Raw genomic sequence first — 20,923 nt, forward strand, 5'->3', positions numbered from 1 at the left:
CAAAGATCCAGAGTAAACATCATATGCAGATAATAGAATTTAGAGTAATTACAAAATGATACATAACTTGTTATACCTTAAGTGTAATCATAGAGCTGCAGCGACGGTCATAACTCAGTCTACATGAATATATTCAGTTATTTGCTTGTGTAGTGACTAGTTACAGAAGAGCCTTTGTTTGAGCAGAAAACTGTTCGGAGTCAAACACAAAGAAGTTTTTGTTTGAACGTTAATTCTTTACAGCTGTAGAAGTCTCGTAAACTCTGATGACTTAAGTTTTCAGTCCAGACCAGGTCAACGAAATGTTATTGACCACATTATAAATCCTGCTGTGCCCTGCTGCGTTACTGAGCCTTCATTAATGTTATGACATTATGCTAAACAGCTGCTAACAGCAAATTATACACATCAAAACTGAAGAGGAAACTGAACACTGATGTCCAGGTTTGACATTTTCTTTAATACATATCTTTATTCTTTAAGAATAGAATCAACACAGAATAGTTTTAATAACTCTCACCTATATATTAATTTCAGTACATACACAGAAAAAAATATTTTGCAGCTTTTTTTTTGGTGTATTTTCAGATGGCTTGTGTGTTTTCTGTTGTATTCATGCCACTTGATGATTTGATCACATCAGGTGACTGTTGGCAGGCTGGCTTTCAGTGGGAGCGCTCAGCCTTTGCTCTGCATCCTCTGTGTCTCTGCACTCTCTCTGCTTCAGACACTCTGATGCACTTTGTCTCTAGACTTTCCCTGGATGAGAAAACAAAGGCTTGTCAGTTGTGAGGTGATGGCAATGTGCTGATGTTATGTGAATACATTAAGAGCTAATAGTTCATTTGTTTGAGGGAATTGGACATTAAGTTCTTGGGAAATACGCTAATGTGTTTTGTTGATCAGAGGTAGATGAGAAAACTGATGCCCGTCATAACTGGTTAGCTTGGCTCAGCACAACCAAACAGCTAACCTGTCTCTGTCCAACGCAAGCAAAATCCACTTACCAGCATCTCTAAAACTCTCTAAGACAAATTGACAGATTATATTTTGTTTGTTTTAGCAGTACAGAAACTGATGTGTGGAAAGTGACGTTTGCAGTTTTTACTGGGGGTTATGCGCAGGACTATTTCTTGGCTGGTTGCTTGGCAACTGCTGAGATCCAAGAAATCATGGTCAAATTTAGGAGAGGAAAAGGGACACATCTGGCAGACATTTATTTCCTCACATTTAACCACTAGCTGAAGTCATTTGGCAGTGTGGTTGATTGTGGGTCAAATTTTACTGTGGCCATGTTTGTGAAGTGTTGATTCCTGAGCAGTTTTCATTTCTCCTTTCCTTTCTTTTAAAGACTAAACAAACAAGATGCAACGTCTTCAGTGAGCTCTAGAGGTGCTGGAAGGTAGATTTTGTGATCTTTGGGCAGAGCCAAGCTCGGCGTTTCCCCCTGATTCCAGTCTTTATGCTAAGCTAAGCTAACCAGCTGCTGGCTGGAGCTTTGTTTTTACTGTATAGATCAGAGTGGTATCAATCATCTCATCTAAGTATGAACAAGAAAGCAAATTAACACATTTCCCAAACAATATCAAGTGAAATATAATCAACGTCTGAGCAATGTCAAAAAATATTAGAAAGGCTGCTTGGACAATATTAGTCTTAAGTGCAGTAAATGCACAGTCAAAGCAGGAGGCTCAAATCCAAGTGTGCTATTTCCTCTGTCAGGGGATCCATAAAACTACTCTAAGCAAAAGCTAAAGTAGCATATTCAAGCTTACAATGATAAACACCGGCTATGCAATACTACACATGATGCTGTGACTTATTATTAGATTTCTACTGGCAGTTCATGACAGAGTCACGGCCGTCAGAATGATCACAGCTACATTCACAGTCCAAGTGATTAGTTCAGAAAGATTAGGAAGATGTACACACACAATGTTTCTTTGACACAGTCACTTAAACTTGTATAATACTCAGCATGAATCTTTTAGAACATGCACGTGCAGGGTGCTTAATTAAACCTTTAGACCGAGTCAGGGGAATACCTTGTTTTGTTACAGGGATATGTAGGAGGGGTAAACAGGTTTAGGCTGTGTTGTCAGAAGGGGAACGGTGGAAAAGAGCATCCAAGGAGAGGAACATTAGATTAATATTAGATAAATAGGAAAGTGAATAAATGGGGATAAAATGAAAACAGTGTCAAGAAGAAGAACAGAGGGAGGAGAGGTTAACAGTTAAAATACATTAAAAGACATTTAATTGGGAAATTATTTAATATAATAAATTATTTCATAACATTTCATCAATCAGTCATATTTTCTTTGAAAATTACTGAAAGGAGGCAAAAGTTCAGGCTGAAATGTTCAAGAAGGGGGATGAAGCCATGTATTTTTTTTTTAAAGTGGCTCTGGGTCTGAACAGAAGGATGTGTTTTTCATGTTTTCGGGTCCTAGCATAAGCAATTGGCAACTTCTAAGAACGTGAATGAGCTGAGTGCCCAAACCTAAGCTATTCCCAGTTACTGTAGCTACACACGTTCGCTGCATTATACTTAATTTTTTGTTTAGATTAAGTTATTATTTGTGATTATGGCGTTTTAAACAGTAATGTCAAGCACAGCAACATATTTTCTATGTTCATTATATGTAATGTAATTAATTATATATTTTAATTGGCTTGTAACAAAAAGCTTTTAAATTAAGAGGAGTAAAAAGTGAAGTGGAGTTGAATAGAAGTATAAAGTAGCATCAAATGGAAATTCTCATGTAAAAGTACTTCAAAGCTCTAGTGCGCATCGTCACCATATCCCTTATATCTGGTATGAATTCATTCATCGTCTTCTCATAGTACAAGATCATCACTGCTCACAACATAAAGTTTCTACACACTATGGAGATCAATACTGATAGAATAACAGATACGTGGTAAACAGGGCGTATGTTTAGCTTACCGTCCAGATATGTGCGCGCCACAAACTTGAGAAGCTCATCGATGAGGATGACTGGGAAGGAGAGCTTCAGCACCATCATCCACTGATCCACATTCAAGTGAGTGAGCTTGAAGATCATCTGTGGAGAAGAGCAGTGCTGTGTCAAAACTGCCACACGGACTCACGGCTCAGATTTATTCAGCCGGAAATCACATCACGGTGAAGGAACATGGAAAATGAAATGAATTTACAAAGCAAATAAATGTGCACAATCAATCCACAATAAAGATCTAAAGTTACCTGACTGATATTAGCTTATTGCTACTATTAACTGTATTGGGTCATATGTTGGCTAAACAGTAATATAATCAATATGAGTGTAGAAATTCCATGTTTGAGGTAATTTTGAAACCGTTTTATTTATTTATTTACATTTTTTGTCCTCTGGAGAGCAGTGACAAGTGTATTTTTTTCATCATATTTTTAGATTTTACTGTTGTAAAATGACAGAATGACCTTCACTTAACCCTGATCCTACCTCTTTGACTGCTGAAGTGAAAGAATGAGTGCTGAAGTGCTAATTTAACAACTTAGAGCTAAGAGTAATCTGGTACTAAGATGTTATAGCAAATGAGGTATGTGGGTATTTGTGTCTGGATATAAAGAAACATCTGAAACAATGAAGCAAATTTATCTTTTCACACAATTTGAGGAGTTCACAAAGCTGAACAGCTGTTTCGATTGGGCGCCACCCTGAATGCCACCTCTGTCAGTAATGTGGACAACAGAGTGGCATGTCATCTGTAAGTATTTAAGCAATGAGAGTGTGAGAGAGAACATGGAGGTTTGCAGACGCAGTGTGTGTGTGTGTGTGAGGGAAGAGTGGTGAAGTGGGACATGGATGTAATGCAGGAGGCCAGACTCACGGGCAGGGGGTCGACGTAGATGATCATGAAGTGAAGGGACATGGAGAGGCTCATGGCGCTCACCAGCCAGCCGTTGCTCCAGGGTGGCATGCGCACCAGGGACTGGTTCTCAGACAAGCTGGGGGGGGGGGGGGGGGGGGGGGGTTGGGGTTGGGGTTGGGGTTGGACGAGGAGGCGGACGGGTACATTAATGCATGTGTGTTGAGGTGAATGCATGAAAATATACACATGAGGAGTAAGAATAAACTAGAAATAAGGCAAATGCTGAAGGATGTCCTGGGCTAGGCTTCTAAAAACATCTTGGCTCAGTGGAAACTGTTACAGCGAGGGTGTTTGCATAATAACCAGTGTCTGTCGGCACTCAGCTTTTGTCTCTTTGTCTCTGCACTGTCATGTGAATTAAACATGTTATACGTTGTGTTGATCTGATAATAACAGCTGCAATGCTACACTACTGATATTTTGCATGTGCTACCAGGATAATGCAAACTATCCACTGTTTTTAGAGCTGTGGAAATCACTGCAATTAAATGGTTGTTCCTGATACAAAAAGTCAAGAAAAAAAAGTAGAACACGCAATGCCCTTTGAGTGCTCAGACCTGTTCAGAGCATTGCACATTTCAATGGTGACCAGCACAGACAGAGCCATGGTCATCGGAGGGGCAGACTCGAACACCTCGCAGTGGACCCCGTTAAAGTCCTCGTTCTCCTCGCTGCACTGCATGAAGTGTGACTGATGGGAGAGAGAGAAACACAAAGCCTTAAAAGTCTGGCACAGCTTCTCAGATGCTAAGAAGACTCTGTGTAGTGTGTTTGTATTGAGGTGTTGTAGTTTAATATGATTTTTTTTTGTTTTTTTTTGTTACAGCAGTTCAGTTTGATAGCGTCCCACAGATGATTATTTTTCACATGCAAAGTGTTAAATACGAACCAGTTGGTGGAAGGTGATCATTGGGCCCTCTTCACAGTACAGGAACCACCAGGCAGCTGCTGCAACAGTTGCAGCACCAACATAACCTGAAAGACATATGACTGTGTTTAATCTCAAATCAAAATCTTGATGAAAATGTGGATGGTACAGTTATAATGCCTGCCAAAGAGCTTCTGATGATGTTGTTAGACCCAAGAGGGAGATGTGTTACCATTTAGATGAAAACTACTGACGAAGTTGTGTTGAACATTTTAAGTCTGAGTCTTCTGACTGTTGATGTGTTCTTTTAAATCACAACTCTACCAAAAGTCATTGGAGGCCACTTTAGACAAAACTAAATGAAATTTTACACCAGAGCTTCAACTACCAGAGGACGAGGGAATTATCTGCAGAATCAGTAATAATCAAACCATATTAAAGGTTCAACAGCTTAGACAGAAGATGAAAGTGAGACGTGATGTATTTATAAGATAATATATAAATTCATGCCCGTGTTCCTGCCCTAAAATGCTGAGACCAAATGAAAAGGCGGTTAAAGAGAGAAAGAGAGAACACAGTGTGTTGTACCTCCAATGGCCAGATATCTAAAGAAGAGCCAGCCAGAGATCAGGGGCTCCTTGGGGGAACGGGGGGCTTTGCCCATGATGTCCAGGTCAGGGGGGTTGAAGCCCAGTGCAGTGGCAGGCAGACCGTCAGTCACAAGGTTGACCCACAGCAGCTGGACAGGGATGAGAGCCTCGGGCAGTCCCAGGGCAGCGGTCAGGAAGATACTGAAGAAGAGTTTTTTGTTCTTAGCTTTGACGCAGTTCCTCTTTTTGTCTTGTCTTATGCAAAGACTGAACATTTTATTAGGCTGCCCTACAATATTACATGCGACAGTCACAACATCACATACAAGATTAGTGCATTGTACTCACCAGACGACCTCGCCTACGTTGGAGGAGATGAGGTAGCGGATGAACTGCTTCATGTTGTTGTAAATGGCTCTGCCCTCCTCAACAGCAGACACAATGGAAGAGAAGTTGTCGTCAGCCAGGACCATCTCAGAGGCAGACTTGGCAACGGCAGTGCCAGAGCCCATGGCGATGCCAATCTCCGCCTTCTTCAAGGCAGGGGCATCATTCACTCCATCACCGGTCTTAGTGAAGGGTAGGAACGAAAATGAGGCAGAGGAATGATGCATTAGCCTGAGACAAGTCATGGTATTTGCCTTTTAAACACAACAAATGCTTTGTTCTTCTCACCATGGCAGTAATCTCATCAAAGCCTTGCAGGAACTCAACGATTTTCGACTTGTGGGACGGTTCGACTCTGGCAAAGCAGCAAGCCTTTCGCACAGCTTTCTTCTGGTCGTAGGGCGTGAGGTCATCAAACTCACGACCAGTGAAGGCCTTGCCGGTGACATCCTCATCCTCACTGAAGATGCCAATACGACGGCAGATGGCCACAGCTGTGCCCTTGTTGTCACCTATGGGGCAGATAGAAATTAAGATTTAGCTTTTTATGTTAAAGTTTGAATTTATCTAAAGTAAAACATGTATACTGACCAGTAATCATGATGACGCGGATGCCAGCAGCCCTGCACAGCTCGATGGAGCTCATAACTTCCTTACGAGGGGGGTCGAGCATGCCAACACAGCCCACAAAGGTCAAATCAGTCTGGATATAACAAGACAGGACAGGTTGAATTCATTTGGAGACGCTTGCAGCTAAGAAAACAAACTAATGGACATACTTTTTTCAAACTATACACACAACATTGTTTTAGTGATACACTGCCACCAGAGAGATTCTCTATGGGGCCTTTCACTTCTATCTTTATATTTCCTTATCTGTCACCCACCTCATAGTCTGCAAACTTGGTCGAGTCCTCCAGGTTCATCTCCTCCTTCCTCAGAGGTGTGTCGCGGGTGGCCAGTGCCAAACAGCGGAGGGTGTCGCGCCCTGTGCCCCACTCCTTGATGACTGACATGATGTGGTCTTTGACTGGGCCAGTCAGGGGTACACGGGTGGTGCCCACACGGACATAGGTACAACGGTCGATGACACCCTCTGGAGCACCCTGATAACAGTAATGACAACCAGTTATGACAATTTGCTTGCGTTTGTTGAACAGATATTGGGCTCCTTTATTTGTTGTGATTTTTTAAAAATTATAATGCCATAATATTTCTTATAGAGTCCCTACATTTGAGCAGTTTTTGTTGATGCCGTTTTGTGTATGTCCAGTGTCACACACTCACTTTGACAAACATCTTGTTTCCCACAGGGGCTTTGGCAGACTTGGCAGGGGAGCAGTAGACTGACATGGACTTCCTGTCTCTGGAGAACTCCAGGGTGAACTCCTTCCTCATCAGCTGCTTGATCACCTGCCAGAAAGAGAAGGAAAAGGAGGTGAACTGGGGGAAAGGATCAAAAATCAAAGTTCGGATGCCTCGGATGTCTTAAACAATGCTGAATCACGCTTAATCTCTTTAAAACTGGAGGGACCTGCATTTGTTGTAATTCATTGTGGGTTTGTAACTTCAAGCAACATCTTTTACAAGCAAAAAGGCATTTGATCCACTGTTCATGTAAAAATATTGATAACAGCAACTTTGAATTTGTGTGGCCAATAAAATGAATTTAAAATTGCTCAGATTACACTTTCATTTTGGAGACAAATGGACCTGTCGTCTGTGTTAGTGAGATGTGTTTGGATAGGACAACACATTACATACTGTATGGGATCTTTTGTGGACTTACAGCGCAGCAAGCATTTGCTCTTTCCACCTTGGACAGGCCACGGACTTCAGTGTTGAACACGTTCATCTTCTCCACCAGACAGCACAGGGCTGTTTCAGTGGCTTCCCCCACCTTCTCATAAATGCCCTTGGACTGCATCATGGACCGAGAAAGGAAGATAGTGAGTATGTTTTAGGCTTATCTTTCAGCTGTCTGTTACATGTAAACATACAAAATATCCTGAGTTCTCTGCAGACCTCGTTGTAGTCCAGAGAAGAGTCATTGCACAGAGCGCAGATGGTCGCCAGCTCAACCAGTCCATCATACTGTCCGCACTTGACAGACATGTTGTTCTTTGTGCTGATAGAAAATGACACACAATATACTGTTCTTTAAGAATGGGTTACTGTTTTATGTGTGTGTCTTTTCAACATGAATTCTTTACTCTTTGACACTTACACTTCTCCCTCAGGGGTGTACTTTGAGCCAGAGATGTCGAACTGGCCGAGAGAAACACTGTCACCATCTACTTTATCGATGATGAACATCTGCAAGGAGACATGACAAAAGACACAGTTTCTGCGTTAGATCTGCTCTCCTTTTGAGTGACCTTACACCTGTGAGTATGAACCCACCTTAGTTACACACATCTGGTTGGTGGTGAGGGTGCCAGTCTTGTCAGAGCAGATGACTGAGGTGCAGCCCAGGGTCTCCACAGAGGGCAGGCTTCTGACGATGGCGTTCTTCTTTGCCATACGGCGCGTTCCCAGAGCCAGGCAGGTGGTGATGACAGCGGGCAGGCCTGATTGACAGACGGTTGGAGCGTAGTTCAAAAGAGAGGTACACAGTTAAGATGACATAAAGTGAAATGTAAGATGGGTTGGAAGATGGACAAAATAGTAATGGGGTCTTCTCAGTCAAAGAAAAAAAGAAAAAAGAACACGTGTTAAAGAATGATCTGACATGTCTGTTCAAGACCATCTGGACTTTAGGGAATCTGCCACTTGGCAGGCTGACAGTAGTGGTGGTCCCACCAAAGTCCAGTTAACACATCGGCTGGAGCGCACCCAAACTGCTGTGTTCTCCAGAGGTATTCATGTGGGGAGGGGGCTGCTGCAAACCACTGAGTCCCTCTGCACCCAGAGTCAGACCTGGGTGCAGATTCTTGGCAAAAATCAACTGTGACAATGATGTGAAGAAGGTCTGGAGAGCATCCAGCTTAGTGACATTATAGTGGCATCAGTGTCTGCAGATGATGTTGCCCTTCTGGCATCATTAGATCACTGGTGTCTGATGTGTGTTGGCACAGATTGCTGCTGACTGGTGTGACGGAGAGGCGTGAGAGCACCTCCAAGCCAGAGACTGTTTTTGTCACAGAAAATGTAATCTGTCCTATTCGCTCAGAGCAGGGTAATGTTTGGTCTTGAAATTGGTTTGTGGTTGTTGGCTTTCAGGAGACATTACACCAATATAAATTACAACTGAAACTGATGTGACAGTGGATTGGACACACAACTACTTCTTCCTTCTTATTTTTTTTAATTTTATTTTTTGTGTTAATTTTACATTGGTTAAACCAATCCATAATTTTTCTGCCACTTATCTGGGTTCAGGTCCCATTAATATAACTTATATCATTAGAAACTCTTGTCGGGAATAAGAAACAAAAATGTGGATAGATGAAAACTGCCAAACAGGTTTTCCATCATACTTTGATTCTTTGGCCAATATGATCATGTAACAGATATTAAATTAAACTGCTTTTTAAATTGCCTTTTTTAAAGTCCCTTAGGGTTTTGTTCACAGCTGATGGCAAATCAGTTGAGATGGCCAAAGTATTGGAATTTATTGTAACGATCAAGCTCAGTGTACGCTCTTGATTTATTGACCAAAAGTCTTTCTAACTCTATTCTCATCTTTTCTTGGAGTTGGGTTGTGACCAAGATAATCATATCAGTAAATCAAAATAATGTAGAGCTCCAAAGCATAAACCAACCAATAATGAATGAGAGCCAAACTGGAAATCAACTTGACAAAGTGCATTATATCCATGATGTTACTGAGCTGTGTACTAGTGTTCATATTGTAAAGATCAATCTTAAGCCACAGGCCCTCATTTAATTTTTAATGGAGCTCCAGCGTCATATAGACGAGCTACACAACATGAATCTTAAATATGATAATCTTCTTGGGCAAGCAAATGGAAGTTAATCCCAGTGATTTACCTTCAGGAATGGCAGCCACAGCCAGAGCCACAGCAATCTTGAAATAGTAGATAGCACCGCGGAACCAGGAGCCTCCATGGACGGGGTCATTGAAATGGCCAATGTTGATTATCCACACGGCCACGCAAATGAGGGAGATGACCTAGAGTACAGGCAGTCAGAGGATGTGTGAGATATTAGCTGGAGTTTTGTTTCATGTACATATTTTAGGTCATTTAGGTCGTAAACACCTTAGAGAGCTGCTCTCCAAACTCGTCCAGTTTCTGCTGCAGAGGGGTCTTTTCCTGCTCAGTGGCAGCCATCTGGTCACGAATCTTACCAATCTCAGTGGAGACGCCAGTTGCTACAGCAACACCAGTGGCTTTTCCAGCAGCGATATTGGTGCCCTAAACAGAGGTTTAAGAGAGTGAGAAACCCATCAGCAAGTTGAGTCGTCTCCATCTTCAAGATGGAGTGCCACAACATTTTGTGCAGGCATTTTTAGTTCCAAGAGGATGTAGCCTGATGATTTTAGTGATCACCAGACCTTTCCTCTAGAGCTTGCATGAGGTTGACATCTGTGGTTTTGGATGAAATGCTGCAACAGCTAGAATCAGATGGATTGAAATTTGTTCAAGTGTTCTAGTAAACCATGAGCCAGCATGCACAACACCACAATCCTGAAACTGAAGCAGCTCAACAGCTTTTATTATTTACACCACTGCTTCTTCTACTGTGACATGTTAAAATATCCTCTATGAAAAAGACCAATCTACAGTGTAACTGTATTAATAGATAGAGTGGTGAGAGTCAGTCGGCTACAGGTGTGAATTTTACAGCAAGTATTCAGTATCTTTTAATCAATGATGATGATGAAGAAATATCGCCTGGATTACCCGTTAATTGTCAAAATGTATTATATCAGATTAAACCCACTGAGATGACATCTTCCACCCAGTACAACTAGTTGGGTGATGGGAGCATTAAGATGAACAGCTGGTACTGCCAACTCTCCATTCTGGTGCCATTAAAGAATGAGAAGGCACAATGATATGATGTGATACAGAGACTGCCACTGAAAGATTAAAAAAATGTGGAAAACATGAAGGAAATGTAGTATTTATGAATATATATTTATAACCTCTGCCAAGAAGGTTATATTTTCACCTCTGTCTGTGTATTTGTCAGCAGGATTACAAAAACAGAACTGAACCAATTTGCACCAAACTTGGTGGAGGGGTGGCATATGGGCCAGCAAAGAACCCATTAAATTTTGGGGTAGATTCACATCATTTGCTTTAAATTTGAATTTTTTCTCTGAAGTCTGGTTTGTGTTGTTTGACCTTGGCTGAGATCTGCACTCTCTGAGCGCCCTTCTAGTTGTTTCATGTTATGTTACACCCGAGCTTTTCCTGCTGTAACAAGTGCAAATGTCTGCTGTGAAAAAGGTTTATTTGGTGGAGGAAGGAGGGTTGAGAAGGAAAAAGTTGGAGTTTTTCCGGGCTGATGGAAACATAAAGGTAACAAAGAAAAGTTCAAATGATGGCAAAAAAGAGAGCAGGATGCTTGAACAAGACTCACGGAGAACAGCATGTTCTTTTTGTCCTGGTTGACAGCTCGAGGGTCTGGGACAGCATCAGTGTGCTTGATCACGCTGACAGACTCACCTAAAGGAGACACAAGTGTTGGGTGGGATGATCAAGGAAGGAAGCAGACATCGAAAAATCACTTTTTGCCCGCCCATTTGTCACGCAACACCTACCAGTGAGAATGGACTGGTCCACACGCAGGGTTGTAGATTTGATGGAGATGATCCTGATGTCGGCTGGCACTTTGTCACCAACTAGACGCACACACACAAACACACACAGAGAAGGCCATCACTACTTCATCAACAATCAAATTTGATTTAGCCTTTTTCCTTTAAGTGACCGCATTTTTCCCTTTTGTGCACTATTTTTGTACAAACTGCTCCATATCACTGCAGCATTACAGCAGGATGGAGGTATGGAGGAGGGTGTGGAGGGGGGTTTGGAGGGGGGGGGGGGCGGGCAGAGTTGATTGACTGGTTTTAGCACTCTGGATGGATGGTGTTGTTGTTGAAAACTGATACCACAGACAGAGTCAGAGGGAGAGGGAGACCTTGGGGAGATCATGAAATGAAAAGAACAGGTGTACAACAAACAGAGGGAGAGAGAGGGTGAGACAGAGGAGTGAGTAGATATTAAATGTATTTATACTCAAGCTGGTTTTTTTTCTTCTCACAGAAAGTTCCTTCGGTTCCCCTCCACCCCCTCTTCTCTGTGACTGCCTTAAAAGGCCCCATGTTCAATCTCAAGGACATCAGTACCCACGTATTCGCACACACTCACGTGCATGTGACTCGACTTTAAGTAGTGTGGACATATCAGTAGCTATAGCATGCTGAGATTTTTCACGTTAAATCAGGGGTCAATCAAAGATTTTGCTGAATAAGCAAGCTGTGTATTGTTTGTGGGGCAAAGGTCATCAGTGATCACTCTTTCACTTCACACCAGGAGTCAGACATGAAGCACGTGCTGTCTATGTCCAAGGTTAAGAAGTCCTGGATAATGATGATACACAGTTAAAGTACCTTCTAAATATTCTGAGCACATACTAGTTTGTAGTAGCCTACCTACTATCGCTATTACTTATCATTTGACTGTCAAAAGAAGAATTTTGTTGCTTTTCAGTGTAGTTTTCCACTTTAACATGAATTGTTATAATTATTACAAAGACAATATACTTGAATTTAAATTTACCACTGTGAGTGCTGCGTCTTTTGCTGACTGACTGGACACAAACTGCATACAATCAGTGGCTCCTTTTTATTATTTCTGTTTAGGTGTGTTGAATGCTCTTTACTTTTTACAAGCTAAATTTGTATTTTAAAAATGCACATTAACCAGAATTTTCATGCAGTATAAAGAACTGGATGATGCTTGCTCCTCTCCCATATTATACCATTTGTGCACTGTCTTTATTCTAACTTCTTCTTAACTGTGAGCTGGGACTGTTATGTTCTTCAGGGGTCGATCACAACAATATCTATGGTGATTTCAGTGGATGAATGGACTTTTGAATAAATGCAGCAGGTAAAGCAGTGAAAGCGAAGCCCTTCATTAATGGGGGTCTTACCGGAAACCTCTACCACATCACCGGGAACAATCTCCCTGGCCTTAATTCTCTGCACGCTCTTCCTGTCGGCCCGGTAAACTTTCCCCATCTCAGGCTCATACTCCTTCAGAGCCTCAATAGCGCTCTCTGCATTGCGCTCCTGTTGTGAAAAAACACACAAGGCAAATGGTCATTTTAGTACCATGGTCTCCCTGGCTGTGTTGACTCTAGACTGTGTTGCTCATTCTTGGCATGTAGATGTCTTACAGACAGATGTGTGGACAGATGTCGAGGCCTTACATTATATGCAAATAGAAAAATAGTGTATAATACTAACTAATTCTTATGTATGGTGAGTAAAAGAGTCATACACCCGAAAAGCTATGTATTTAATTGGTCAAGTCAAGCTATCTGCATCTTATGTTGGACAAAATAACATGAATACAAGATGATATAACCCCTTTATAAACCCTTACAATATTTCTGCAATACCTTTCAAGCAATGCATTTTTGTCAAGACTATCCATGGGGTTGATTTAACAGGGAAAATGACTATAGTTGCTCATGTTAGTGTTTTGTGTTATTGTTGCATTTGATTGCATTGTATTTTAGATTCTTTTGTTATTTTGCCTGCTCCTTTAAGCTCATATTAACTACAATTACTGCCTCGCTGTTGTAAGCCTCTGACAACCCGTCAAGTTGCAGTTTACATCCATGTCTGTCCAAACTCATGATATATGTAGTGAAGACTCTGAAGATTTGATAAAAGCTATTAAGTGTATTTTATCGTAATTAGCATATAAATTATTGAGTTATGGCCACATATGACAGTGACCTTGGCCTTTGACCTCTGACAACCAAATCTAAGTTAATCTCTTAGTCCAAGTGAGCGTTTGTACCAAATTTGAAGAAAGTCCCCTCAAGGTGTTCCTGAGATATCGTGTTTGCGAGAATGGGACGAAAACATAATACCTCTAGTCTCAACTGACACCAGTGAAGAGGCGTAAAAAGTAATAACATCTGCTACAGTCTGAGACATGTGAAAGGAAATAGATCTGTGCCTCTGTTTTATGCAGAATTGAGAGAAGAAGAGATATAATTGTGGCTTTTATTTGACTATTTTATCTATTATTTACTTTCTTAGCCTATAAATATTCATGATCATATAAGCGACAATCAAAGCTTGGAGAAAAAAATCACTGTTTTTTGTGAGTTAAACACACAAAAATTTTGCTAATCAGCTTCTTGTGGTTGGTATATATGTATACAGTATACACCAATTAGTCTCTATGGTAACAGGAGTGGTTCACCATCCAGCTAAGGATGGTGAGAAAATGTGTAAAAAGTAGAACAAATCTATAGATAGACATACAAATAGATAAATGTGTAGTGAACACCATGTGTGTTTGCACTGTGAGATGTCTGATCAGCCTTGATCTGAACAACAGGTTGATCAGAGAATAATGTTCAGCTCAGTCTGTGATTTCTTGTGAGGCTGCCCTCGATCGCCTCAAAGTGTAAAGCCCAACTTAGGCCAGCCGCCCGTCCTCTCTCCATTCTCCCTCCATGCCCCCCATGTGTGAATCCTTGTGCATAGTTTCCAAATGACTGCCACAGGGTTGATATGAACACCCCCCGCCACACACACACAAACACACACACACACACACACACACACACACACACACCCCAGGCCTGTGGTAACCTGATCGTCCCTCTGTATTTTTACTGTGGATTGCGCAGTGTGGACTGTAACGAAGCAGACAGCATTTTGAGCCTTCAAGGCAGGACGGGTCCCAGTCTGACTCCCCCCACCCCCCCACCCACACCCTGCCACTCAGCCTGTTGGCTTAACCTTTCACCTTTTCACCTCCTGCTGACGTCATGCCTCTCATTCTGGCTTCCCTTGAACTTTGAGCCTTCAGCCGCTGTGCTGGAAGGAGTGTGTGCTCACAGTAAAGGACACAGGCCGCGACCAGAGCACGCCGCCGTCGTGCGTGATTTATTGTGTGTGACTGTTGCTAAGTATGAAAGTCTATTTAGGTGTGTGTAAAAGACAGCATTCAAGGGCCAGGTATGTGTCCTTGTGATTGCAATTGTTCCTCCGTGCATGTGTGTGTGTGAGTGTGTGAGTGTGTGAGTGTGAGCGCTCACAGACCTGCCACACTCCAACGACAGCATTTGCTATGAGAATGAGGAGGATGACGAAGGGCTCGACGAAGGCAGTGACTGTCTCCTCACCTTCCTCAAACCAAGCCAGTACCTAAGACAGACAGACAGACAGACAGACAGCACATGTTAAAATGCAGAAAGCCACTGTGATCACTGAAGTTATCTCCTTATATTTCTCACTAATATTCTCCTCATTTTAAAAAACAAAGCCTATAAACAATTGGGGACAACATGAGGACTGAAACTAAAAGAAAATCCTCACCGTTCAACATTTTTACTTCACTGAAATGATAAAGCAATTATCAAAATGTTTAGCTGTTAAAGTTTTGTTGATTGACATAACTGAATTATCTGTTTGACTGCAAATGTCTGTATTTACTTTGTCTAATTTATTATGTTTATGATTTACATGTAGGTGGTATGGTCCCAGACAGCCACTGTGAGGTCTCCTCCTCAGTTACAAATCTCAAACTTGAAGTCTTTAAACTCGGATTTTAACTTCGGACTCTGAATATTGTATACCTGCATGTTTCCAGGACTTCTTTAAGCTTTATGATCTATAGCTGAAACAATTCGTCAGTCATGTTCTCTAGTGTTGGGCATTATTTACTGTTTTCTGACACAACTATTAAATATAAAAAACAGCTAAAAAGTTGTTAGTTGTTGCCCTAAGATGATGTTTACATTAAGTAAATATTCAAACCCTGGGACATCATGTTTTATTAAACAGCAACATTTTATCAAACTGAAATATTGTAGATGCTTTATGCCTCCTTTTATATATATTTCCCCAATACTCACCCTTATGTATTTAGTATCTGTGAAGCTCTCTGTGTTTGAACAGTGCTTCATTTCTAATAATGGATCCATAATGGAGTCTGGTAGTGTTGAGGAGGTTAAAAATAATGGTACTGACTCTTTCATTTTGAATTGAAATATTGCGTATTTATAATGCAGGTAAGCCTAATACTCTGCCTGGTCTTTAAGTTGGTTGTGCACTTGTTGCTCTTGATGACAGTATTATCTTCTACTGCCGGCCGGCATTAAACATAAAACAGTCACGGGGAGCTATTTATGAGTTATGAACCATTACTGGATCAAATGACATTTCACTTTGTTCCCTTTGTATCTTATGTTATCCTATGTGTGAAGTCTTTCCTCTACATGTGACTCTATAGTAAAACACGTGTGCGCCCCTGTGAGTGGGGGTCCCATGTCACTATCACAGGTCTGTTTCGGAAAGGCTTCGTGTTGACATTGACACAGATTAGTTGCAGACCAGCGGAGCACAGAGCTAACCGGAGAGAGAAGACAAGAGTCCTCCTGTCCTCCTCCAGTAGCATTTAACTTTTTGCTCAGCATCATAATCTTCTGTGTTTTTCATTTGCCTGCTTTTCACCTCACATCTCTTCTCACCCTTATCCCAAAATAGGCTCTATAGCTCACTCTCTCCAGTCTGTCTTCACCCTCCTTCTCTTCAAAGACACAATCGATCTCCAGAATGAGAGTTAGAGCCTGTCAGCACGTTGCAGTGGTAGGACATTCCTGTGTATATGAATAGGATGACCATGTATCTGCAGTATTTAGTGTTCTCTCTTTTAGAAACCATATACGACTCTGAATCTATTGCTCTCGTTTGTCATTGTAACAAACAATGCCATTGTGCAACCCAATCCCTGACTCCCCCCTCACCCTCCTCTCTGTCTCTCGCTCTCTCCTGCTGCTGCAAGCTATCCCTCGTTCCTTCCATCCCTGACCTTTGTCCAAGGATACAGTTTCTCGTCCTGGCTTGAGACTTTCTTAAAATAAAGCTCCGGCCATGCATATGCACACACACACACACACACACACACACACACACTGCCACTCTCTTGTCTTCTTATCATGCTCTATCTGTTTTACACACACACACACACACACGCGCACATACACACACACACAGAGCTGTCAGGCCTTCTAAGGCCATAGTGACAGCTGTACAGGGAGGCCAGAGGGCAGAGATCGAGGATTAAGACAATGCGTCCAGCCTACTCTCCTCCACAAAACTGTTTTGGCGAGAGCGACAGGGAGGGGGAGGGGGAGGGAGAGAGGGATTCCTAGTGTAAATGAGAGTGAGGACATGAGTCCAAATGTAATTTAATAACCTGGTGATGTACATGCTGTGTTTGTCGACCTGAGTGTGTGAGTGTGTGTGTAATCACAAAGAAGACATGTGATGGGTTAAAGGAGGTGCAGCTCATCGTGGAGGACCTGAGCACATTCACTGTTTTAGTTTGTTGTGCCTTAACATTTGTCTTTGTGACCTCCAGTCTTGTCCGTCTTAATCCTATCACTTTATCAGACTTGTTTCAGCTCTGTTTCTGAGGTACATCATCAACATCAAGACACGTTTGTGATGCATGCCCTCATTGGCAAAAACGTTCTGCTAATATATGACCATGTAGCCCCTCAAACAGCTCCATCAGGATTGGTCCTTTGATTCACACTAAGTCAGACATTTATCTTAATATAACCTAAACCTAAACACAAACATTCGATTGGTAGAGCTTGTTCTGGACAGCTTGTTAGCAAAGGTGGCCTTTAAGTGTTGATACCGCCTTCTCAGCGGTTAGCTTCAACGTGCTAAATGCAGTTTTGATGAGTATAAATGGGCCTGAATAGATCACATATATAATACTGTCAAAAATGTTGTTTGTGACTCTAATTTTAGGGCTCTCACATCCTTATTTTGTTGCAGATTAGAAAATTAGGCAGTTGGGAGTGGGAAATAATGAGACATATGCTGCCTGAAATACAGGAGGAGGTGGCAAAGTGCAAGTGTGTGGGCATGTGTAAAGAGTAATAGTTCACTTTTTCTTTTTGCTGTTGTGCTCATGGTTCAAATTTCCCAGATATGTATTTTTGGTAAATGTGAATGGGCCACAGCTGTAGGAGCAGTTATCAAACACTGAGCAACTTTAGTCTTAATGGAACAAATATCTAATCTCTCTTTTCTCCATACGCTCCTCAAAAATCTGGTGAATCACTATATCGTGTAGTGAGAAGTGAAAAGACTCACAAAAGAGATGCAGGCGGCCAGCAGTAAGATTCTGACCAACAGGTCCTCAAACTGTTCCACCACCAACTCCCAGATACTCTTTCCTGATAAACAGAAAATAGATGAAATCACATACAGTACTCATGATTCTGTCAGCTTTTATAATAGCTTATTTTTTTGGGTTTAGTTGCTGGAAGGCTTCAAGTTAAATCAGCTGATGTCTTGAGCAGTGTGTGGTGTAAACAGTATTAATCATCTAGGTCACTATAACTATCTCCATGCCTGCAGCATACTCTGAACAGAGCAAGAAGCCAGCGACAGGTGTCAAACAAACGACCGTGTGACTTGTCCTCACAGGAAGTGAGGGGAGCAGGTGTGTGTTCAGAGATGCACTCTGACGAACAGGACATGCGTTTTAAACGTGAACAACTGAAAAGCGGGAGTTTAAAGTGGACTCACCCTCCTCTGCTGGCAGCTCTGTGGGTGAAGAGAGACAAAGAATATGAATAAAAGATGGCAGAACACTATTTTTATTGCAATTGATTTTGATGTTTGCAGCATTAAATGTCAATGAGGGCAACACAGTTTTGATCCTTAAACAACTAAGGAATCAAAATGCACAATAAACTAAACACCACATTACAGAATCAACAATCTCTCTCTCTATAAATATACTGAATTGGATGGCAATTTCTAGCAATCTGTCCTTCAACGTTCATTCATGAACGTAGTGTAACTTAAAGCTGTATAAGCAGCAGCTGGTTTGTTCAGGCCTTCCTCTGCTGCCAGTTTACGACACAGATGCAGTGGCTTCGGTAACTGACCTTTACAGTGACCCTTAATTACTGAGTTATTATAGTTTACTGTTACTCTGTCAACATCTGTTTGCCAGCTCAGATTCTCTACACCAAATACAGTCGCCGCACCCTGACTGAGCATGCAACAGTCAGATAGTACATTTACCTCAATATGCCTCTTCACAAAACCATGTTTGTTGTTCATTTACTGACGGTTTTTTTTAAAAACTTTTTTCACAGCAAACATTTGGACTTGTCTCAGCAGGAAATGCCCAGTTCCATTTAAGTGTCCCAGTTCCAGGCCCATCGCTCACTGGGACACTTAAATAAAACAGAGGGATGTTTGATGCTTTCCTGCTGTGACAGGTTAAAGTGTCTGTTGTAAAAACAACCTGTAGGATGCAGGTGTTCTCAACTCAAGGTCCATTTACAAGCTTTTTCTGGAGCATTTCAGAGCCTTCATTTCACTCCGAGATGTGGTCGGAAAAAGCAAGTGAGTGGATCCCTGGTGTGAGAAGTGGATTCTCTCAGTTTCCAAATCAAAATACATAAATGATCCTCAATCTAAAGTGAGAAACCTGAAACTCTGATGCACCTGCTCCACAAACATCACTCCCCCTTTGTGTCATTCAGTCATTCAGTTTCCCTTAATTAGACCGTCATCACAAAGTCACACACCGTGCCAGTTTATCTATCAACAGTCTTCCCACTTCTTCTCCTCCTTCACCCTCTCTTTCTTCTCCCCCCCCTCAGTGTCTGTTTCAGCCATTTTATCTTAAACTGAACCTCCCATACACACAGTGTTTCTGCCTCTACGCCTTCCCATCTCTCCTCCAAGCTAAATCCAATGAGCTGATGCATGTGTGTCCCTCCTGCTGGACCTCTCCATCCTGCAATTCCTCAATCACTTCATTCATTACCACTCTCTCTTTCCACTCTCCAGTTCTCCATCCACCTGTTCCTTCTGGTCATCCATCCATCTCTTTCTCTCCCTCACCGTTGAAGCCATACTTGTCCAGGTTCTTCTTAACCTGCTCAGGTGACAGGCCGCTGTCTTCGGTGACGCCGAAGTAGGACAGAACGTCTTGTGACTCTTTAGTGTGCGCGTTCTCCATCCTCGCTGAAACGGAGAGGCTTCAGGACAAAGGGATAAAGAAAACAGAAACACTCACATCAGTCTGGGCGGCCCAGCTGGCCTGAAACTGAAACTTAGAAACAACTGAAGCTGTTTTAACCCACCACTTTCTTGGAGTGTGGGATTGGGATTAAAAACTGGCAACCCCCTGCGTTCACACTTGCTCTCTCTCTGCCCCCTCTCTCTCTCTCTCTGGGCTGTTGCTCTCCTCTCAGAGCCCTGGACTGACAGAAAGTGCAACCCGGCAAACTGTCCTGAAAAGTTTTATACAGATGAAAAAGTGGCCTCATTGGTGCTTGCTCACCATGAACTCACCCCTCATTGGCTGAGAACGTCACAAATAGGTGGGCAGGGATGGCTCTGTGGTAAAGAATGGGAAGGGGGGTGGGGGTGGGGGTGGGTGGAAGAGGGGCAGCAACTGTGGAGGGGACGACTGCCCGTCAAGCTGGAAATAAGATGTGCAGAGTAGAACATGCATGGTCAGGACAATGGGTTTCTGAATGAGACGTAGGGGACATTGATGGGCACATGACAGCGTACTAGCGTGTGCACGTCTGTGGACACGTGGACACTCATTTGCTCAACAGGTGAATAAAAAAAAAATTTTAAAGTAAGGTTTTGAGAGGGCTTCACATTTTCAAGGGCAAAAGAAGTTTTCTTTTCAGGGTGTGTTTCTGTTTTTGCAAGAGCACATTTCAAATTTTATGCTCTAGCACATTTCCTCAAGCACACAGTCAGCATCAGCGATCAGCTGCTGGTGGGTCACAGGAACATCTTACTGTAAACGAAAATCATAATTACACACTACGATGACTTCGCTGTGATTTTTATTAAGAGCGAGCCACACGTTTCTCCTTTTGCTTCTTCAGCATTCACAGAAAAAAATAAAATACACATGTATCACATGACCGATGATCACAGTCTTCATTT

At 42.1% G+C, this 20,923-nt stretch overlaps 1 protein-coding gene across 2 annotated transcripts; it reads right to left on the reverse strand.

Annotated features, from left to right (window-relative positions):
- Nucleotides 1-439: 439 nt before the first annotated feature.
- On the reverse strand, nucleotides 440-20,231 carry atp2a1 (ATPase sarcoplasmic/endoplasmic reticulum Ca2+ transporting 1). Of its 2 annotated transcripts, XM_071474084.1 has the most exons (26): nucleotides 20,098-20,231; nucleotides 19,856-19,992; nucleotides 18,521-18,538; nucleotides 18,083-18,165; nucleotides 15,011-15,115; nucleotides 12,874-13,012; nucleotides 11,477-11,557; nucleotides 11,296-11,381; nucleotides 9,966-10,121; nucleotides 9,736-9,877; nucleotides 8,146-8,312; nucleotides 7,970-8,058; nucleotides 7,768-7,870; nucleotides 7,532-7,663; nucleotides 7,030-7,155; nucleotides 6,630-6,848; nucleotides 6,334-6,445; nucleotides 6,031-6,254; nucleotides 5,704-5,924; nucleotides 5,354-5,556; nucleotides 4,787-4,872; nucleotides 4,455-4,588; nucleotides 3,856-3,973; nucleotides 2,951-3,068; nucleotides 2,046-2,090; nucleotides 440-759 (listed from the first exon to the last, which is right to left on the reverse strand). In XM_071474084.1, the coding sequence occupies exons 2-25, from the start codon at nucleotides 19,971-19,973 to the stop codon at nucleotides 2,086-2,088; spliced, it is 2,985 nt and encodes a 994-aa protein (XP_071330185.1). In that variant the 5' UTR covers nucleotides 19,974-19,992; nucleotides 20,098-20,231; the 3' UTR covers nucleotides 440-759; nucleotides 2,046-2,085. The 2 variants fall into 2 exon arrangements, with proteins under 2 accessions (XP_071330185.1, XP_071330184.1); XM_071474083.1 differs by lacking the exon at nucleotides 2,046-2,090.
- Nucleotides 20,232-20,923: the final 692 nt, after the last annotated feature.

The sequence above is a fragment of the Trachinotus anak genome, unplaced genomic scaffold (assembly GCF_046630095.1).
Source record: "Trachinotus anak isolate AG129_WGS33_773 ecotype Australia unplaced genomic scaffold, CSIRO_AGI_Tana_v1 ptg000003l, whole genome shotgun sequence".
In the NCBI taxonomy this organism is placed as follows: domain Eukaryota; kingdom Metazoa; phylum Chordata; class Actinopteri; order Carangiformes; family Carangidae; genus Trachinotus; species Trachinotus anak.

Excerpts from the sequence above, each read along its gene's own strand:
- atp2a1 (XM_071474083.1), bottom strand. The coding sequence starts at position 19,973 with ATGGAGAACGCGCACACTAAAGAGTCACAAGACGTTCTGTCCTACTTC. Across the intron at positions 5,557-5,703 it reads AACGTAGGCGAGGTCGTCTG|TATCTTCCTGACCGCTGCCC; the intron begins GTGAGTACAATG and ends ACTCTTCTTCAG. Across the intron at positions 4,873-5,353 it reads TAGATATCTGGCCATTGGAG|GTTATGTTGGTGCTGCAACT; the intron begins GTACAACACACT and ends TATGTCTTTCAG.